The 6,428-nt window shown below is 42.6% G+C and overlaps 1 protein-coding gene across 1 annotated transcript in view; it reads left to right on the forward strand.

Moving 5' to 3' along the window:
* LOC105305677 (solute carrier family 22 member 1-like) overlaps nt 1–5,838 on the forward strand; it is a 31,009-nt gene extending 25,171 nt beyond the window's left edge. The window contains exon 11 of the mRNA XM_023523445.1: nt 5,739–5,838. Coding sequence (XP_023379213.1) covers nt 5,739–5,838 — 100 coding nt within the window. The remainder of the gene's footprint in view (nt 1–5,738) is intronic.
* The last annotated feature ends 590 nt before the right edge of the window (nt 5,839–6,428 follow it).

The raw sequence follows: 6,428 nt of genomic DNA on the forward strand, positions 1-6,428 counted from the left end.
TGCCAGTGCCTCTGTGAGAACCACTGCATAGAAGGATGAGGAGTCACTAATTAATGGCGTGTTAGAGAAAAACGGTGCCTTTGATAATGAAAAAAAAAAATCAATATCAAGGACATACAGTAAATGAATTAATGAACCTTCTGAGGCTAATAGATGATGGTCTCCTCATGGGGAGAGTGAAAAATGCTCTTGCCTGGGTTTTGTTGGGTCATTACAGGATTAATCATCATTGTCGGGCTGCAAAACCGGACCCTCCCTCCTTCCACTACCATCCTTTTATTTTGTCTTGCATAAATCAAGGTCAAAATTAAGGGACACTCTACCTCAAGAAGTCTCTTACCTGCTTCCACCCACTGACCAATCCATCAATCCAACCATCCACCATTAATCTGGTTAGCAGTCACGAACGGGCCATCTGTCATGTGCCAGACGCAGGATTAGGTACTAGGGATCCAGTGAGAGAAGATGAACCAAATATCTTGCTCATATAGGACTTAGTTGGGGGAGATAGATTAAAAACAAATAAATGATTAAAGTAATTTCTGGAGGAAATAAAGTCACCCAGGATGATGGGACACAGAAAGATTTGAATGGCTACCCCCCAGCCCCGGGGCTAATTTAGTTTACATAGTTGTGTAATAATTTTCCCTTTTCCTCAGACAGAGAATGTGAATACATTTATACCGTGGTACCTGACACAGCACTCCTTGCCCTAGAACAGAGAAGCCTTTACACTGACATGTGTTTGAGCTGAGATAGTGACATGTCGGTGTCTGACCTTGCGAAGTCATTTCCTACTTCGGAAACTTAGAGACAGTGGGCTTGGCTTCCAAGGTGTCCCAGAAAGTACCAGGAGCTGGTGTCCTTCGAAGACCTAGGCCTCGACATTTCCCAGGCTCCCAACCCAACACGGATAAAAGAAAAAAAGCGACCTATGGTTTTGGCTGTGAGGAAACGTTTTTGTGCATTTTGTACCAACGCAGGTTGATAAAGGCCCTTAACAGAGAGCCTTGGGGGTGGGTGGGGCGCTGGGACCCTCTCTTCCAGTTAAGTCTGAGTGTGAGGATCCCAGCCAGGGGGCATGGGTCATGGGTCATGGGGACATGGAGGATGCTTCCCAGGGGTGGAGCAGCCTCCCAGACAAGAGACAGACAATGTCATAGTTATGTATGATGGTCGATGCTCAGAGTCTAAATCATTTTTGCATGAGGATCATTGTAAAACACATATTTACATAAACAAATACTGTACGGTGAAATTAGGATGAACATGTCTGTGGCTTCTATGGGTGTGAATAGGAAACTAAAGAAAACTTATGATCTATTACATTTTTAAAAATAAGGGTCTCTTCCTTTCGTGGAATACGTTTCTTGATCATACAAAGTGATTCTGTACGAGGCTGGTGGGCTATTAAAGGGAAAGGCCATTGCCTCAGTCACACACAAAAACGTGTACATCCAGAAACAGGAGCCCCTGTGCACCACTGGTCAGAATGTAAAATAGTGCAGCTGCTGTGGAAAACAGCATGGCGGGTCCTCAAAAAATTAAAAATAGAAATACCATGTGATCCAGAAATTCCACCTCCGGGTTATACCCAAAAGAATGAAAAGCAATGTCTCGAAGAGATACTTATACAGCCATGCTCATAGCATCGTCATCCACAGCAGCCCCCAACAGAAGCAACCCAAGTACTCATCGACGGAAGAATGGACAAACAAAATGTAGAGTATCCATAAAATTGAATATTATCCAGCTTTAAAAAGGAAGGGAATTCTGACATTTGTGGCAACATAGATGACCCTTGAGAATATTATGCTTAGTGAAATAAGCCAATCGCAAAAAGACAAATGCTGTGTGATTCTACTTATGTGAGGTCCCTGGAGAAGTCAAATTCATAAAGACAGAAAGTGGAATGGTGGCTGCCAGGGGCTGGGGCTGATGTTTGTTCTGCACGGTCTCTGTCACTCACCGAGGTGGAGCAGTTGTGTCTCAGTCATTATTTCAACCTGGAACTGTTAACTCCTAGTTTCATGTTTTCTCTTCTGCTAGAACATACATTCCACGATCTGGAAGTGGCACCTCCTTGCTCCGGGTCGAATCTCTATGCCTAACGCAGAACTTGCATGTAGTAGACGCTTAGTAAGTATTAGTCAAGTAAATACTACTGCGAATGTCAATAAAATGTCTATTTTGGTTTTACCCTGTAGAATTGACCACTTCTTTCTTGTGCATCGTGACTGGCAGAGGTTTTGCAATAAGACCTATAGACAACATTGAACGCGGTACTTCTAAAACCAGAAGCTCTTAGAATTATTCACGGCCAATCCCATTTAGCTGCTCTTGGTCCTGCCAGAATCCCCAACAAGCATCTTGAGTCGGTTCTGATGATTTTTAAAGCCCTGGCCTTGCTGTTTCTTCTGGGCTTCCCAGGACCTAAACAACAGCAAATGAAAATTAACGTCCTTCTAGATGTTTTGTTCCAATATCCTTCTCCAAGAAGAGCTCAAACTTTGGATGGCATGACAGCGAAGTGGAAGTTGTCCTGGTTTAGACTGACCCCCAGAGGGCGCTATGAGGTCTGGAGTTCGCCGAAGATTTGTAGGTCAGGCAGAATTTGTGTTTCTCTCTGAGGATTTCTTTCATTCTGCTGCAGTAGTAGCTGCTTCATCTGATCCTGCTCTGATGACAGCTTACTCTTACAGCCACAGACTAGCCCTGAAATACATCAAGTATTTAAGGGAGTTTATTTTATAGTGGCTTTAACTCCAGAATTAGCTGTCAGACCACTTATTACTTTAGTTAATTAACGCTGGCCATTTAAAACTTTGTTGGCTAATTAGTGCTCGCTATATTATAGTTTCTGACGTTAGGGAGAAACATTTTTGCTCTTCTGTTTAATCTCATTGATGTGGTTTAGGTTGCAACATATGCAAGTGATAGCTCCTTTCCATCCTAAATACTAAAACTTTTTTTCAAGTATGCCACCCCCCCCCAAAAAAAAGGAAAAAAGAAGATATGTAAAGTTAATCTCCATTTTCAAGTAATTATTACCAGATTTTTATGATTACCATCTGGTTTGAATGGTAAAAAGAAATAGTCCATTTAATCGTATCATTTTCCAATTTTTAAGAGTTGTGGGGTTGACGGAATTAACATCGCTTCCTAATATGTCAAGAGAGCTTGACTCTTCAATAACCAAAGAAACCTCAAGGACACCCACGTGCTTCCTTTCAGATAATCATTTATTAAGTTACTATAGTTTATTTGCTTTCATGAAATAGTAACTTATAAGATCTTTCCTTGGCTACTAACTGGCTTCATTAGTAATTAACTTGTATTTTATCTTGGTTAGGAAGTACATTTTGCTACTAGTGCTACAATTACTGAATCAAATATGGTCAAGAAAGACTCAGAATTATGTGTAAATATATTTACATATAAGCTACAAAGTGTATAAGCTGAAAAATAGTTCTTCAGGGATTTAAGACGCAAAGTGACGAATTATAATGGAAAGATAGATTTTGCAAATGATAGAAATATTGAATTAAAAGCCAAATCTTTTTTTTTTTAAAAAAAGTGTATTATACGTTTCTGAGCCTAAATAAATGACATACAGGAAGTTGTCCACTTCCAGCTGTTTGGAATAGAGAACTAGAAAAAGAACCACAGAATAAACCCAAAGTAAGAAAAATGGAGGTGAAGACAAGAGCAGAAAATAATGAAATATAAAACAGGAATGAAAAAAAGATCTAGAGATGCATACACATGTGTGTGTTAGTGCTTGTGTTTGTGATAGAAATTGAAAATAAGAAAATTAAACAGACAAAATCTGGAATAACGAACAGTTATTCCAGATTTTGTCTGTTTAATTTTCTTATTTTGTGTGCAGGGGATGGACCAGTGATGGGTTCAAGAAGGAAACCTTTATTGCTGAGCCATGTGTCACACACACGTGGCTTTTAAAGCATCAGCTGTGCCTGACAGTTATATGTGTTTCAAATACACACATTACAGAAAATTAGGAGAAAAGTAAAAATTATTCCTACCCTCGATGTTTCTCTCTCTTTGAACTATTTCGGATGAAACTGTTTCTAAAATGTCTTAGTTTTTTTCTTGCTTTCTGAAAGAATACTTTTAATGTACTCGAAACTGTTTTTATGATTTCTGGCTATTTTGTGTACAAAAAATTGTTTTATGTGCTCTAAGATACCAATGGCTTCAGGACCGGTAAGGGGCCCTTGGTTATTTGCTCCTTTATGAAGAGACTCCAGGCTGCCGAGCATTTGGGTTTAGTTTCTAGTTTGTCTGTGTCCTGTTAAATCGTCATGGGATAGTCTCATTGCTATACTTTTCTGACATTCCTCGTTTAAGCTCTGGCCCCATATCTGATCAGTCGGCTCTTTCTCCCCCTCCCTAAGTCTCTCTCTCATCTCACCTCTTCTCAGGGCCAGAAGCACTTGGCTGCTCTGTGCCTCCTGCCGTGAGTGGGGAGTCTCCCAACTCTGTTCCCACCGCATCGAGGCACACACCCCTGGCTGCACTCTCTGCCCATCCGCCTCCCACACCAGTGCCTCAACCACACGGGGTGCCTCCCCCCAAATCTGCTTCCGTCTCTGCATAAAACACGCTTTCTCCTTTGTCCGCCTGGCAAATCCCCCCAATCCTTAGAATTGTAGCTAAGTCTCAGCTCCCCAGGGAAACCTGTCACCACCCAGCCAGCGGGACCCAGCTCTGATCTCGTGAGCCCAGGCACTTTCTCTTGGTTCCTGGGCATACTTTCCATACATACACTCATTACCTGCTTATGTCCTCTGTCCCCCTGTGACAACAAAGCCATATGCATCCTAATGCCTGGGGTAACGCTGGCGTTATTCCTCAACAGCCAATAACTACTGAACGAGATGGTCCCTGAGGCTTTCGACACTGGCCGGGAGTCTGTGGGTAGCACGCTGATGTTACAGGGGCCAGCACCTATACAGTTCGTCACAGGACCGTACTTTGTCATGTTCAAACTGTGGCCCCTGGAGGGCGTGAGCTCCTGGGACTCGGACACTGGGCTTTGCTCCTCCTGGTCGTTCTGCTCGACATGAAAATAGTCACTGAAGGGCTGATTTGGGGTTAAATATCTTGTGACACTCCACACGTCCTCCTGAGACTGAGAGATGGTTTAGCAAATGTATAAGCAAGACATAGAGATGGGCTTTTTCATAATGCTTCTTCTCGAGATCTAAAGAGAGTAAATGTTTCAGTCATCGGCACTAAAGTTCCAGTGAGGAGTGCCGTCTACTAGAAACCCTCAGGATCTCTAAATGGTGGCTCTGGAGCTGGGTGAGACTGGGTGTGTCTGAGTAGCATCTGAATAGGTGGTCTCAGTCATGGAGCGTGCCCTCCCCCTGTGGCTGGGTGTCCTCTGAGAGCCCACAGAGAACAGAAAGCAGAACTAAGGGTTGTTCCCTGCCTGCCACACCCCCTTCCTGCCCGCCTGATGAGCCGGGTCATCTGTCTTCTCCTGCCCTTGGACTGAGAAGTACCCCTTCAGCTCCCCCAGCTCTCGGGCCTACAGACCTGCACTGAATGATACCACGGGCTCTCCTGGGTCTCTAGCTTGCAGACAGCAGATTGTGGGACTTCTTGGCTTCCTTAACCATGTAAGCCCCAATTTTCTTTCCTGTATATTTATCTCCTATTGGTTCTGTTTCTCTGGAGAATCCTGACTGACACACCTTCCTTCTGTAAAGGCAGCTGATGAACCCTCAGCTCCTGCTGGGTGGCCATGTTGCTGTGTACTCACCCATCTGCATCCACCAGGAGAGTGACGGGCTGACCAAGACCAGCTAGCTTTGTTCCCAAGTCTGTTTTTTCTCATGGAACTTGGTATCGTAATTATGTAATTTGATGACCTTATGTACCCTGATGAAATATAAATGTAAAAATCAGTTACATTTATATCGTTATTTAATTAATGTAAGTTAAATGCTTTCTTGATAGTCAATCAAAATGAATCACTAAAATGTTGTCTAAATGTGGGCAACTCAGCTGTAAAAACAAAATTGTACTGTAAAAATCTGGGATTTTGGATTCAGATCGTTTCTAAATGTTTTGAGTTTTGGCTCTACTTTAAAGAAACCACAATTGCAAAACAAACAAACAAACAAGAAAACCCCCAATGTATTAAGAATGTGGTTTATGCATGCGTTGATGAAAAAAGGGGCCACATACTAAACCTGACGAACTCAGGAGAGGCCTGCATGGTGGGCCTTAAAAAAGAGACCCAAAGTAACCACATCGGATGGTCCGTATACAAAAATGCCTCACTAAAAGCAGGTCATGGTGGGTAGTCATGTCTTAGGTGAGTCTTTATCTGAAGTGAGCCTGTCTATTGTCTTTCTGCATCTAAGATAGCATATCTTTGAAATGCCAGAGTGAAA

Source organism: Pteropus vampyrus, unplaced genomic scaffold (genome assembly GCF_000151845.1).
Source record: "Pteropus vampyrus isolate Shadow unplaced genomic scaffold, Pvam_2.0 Scaffold392, whole genome shotgun sequence".
In the NCBI taxonomy this organism is placed as follows: Eukaryota; Metazoa; Chordata; class Mammalia; order Chiroptera; family Pteropodidae; genus Pteropus; species Pteropus vampyrus.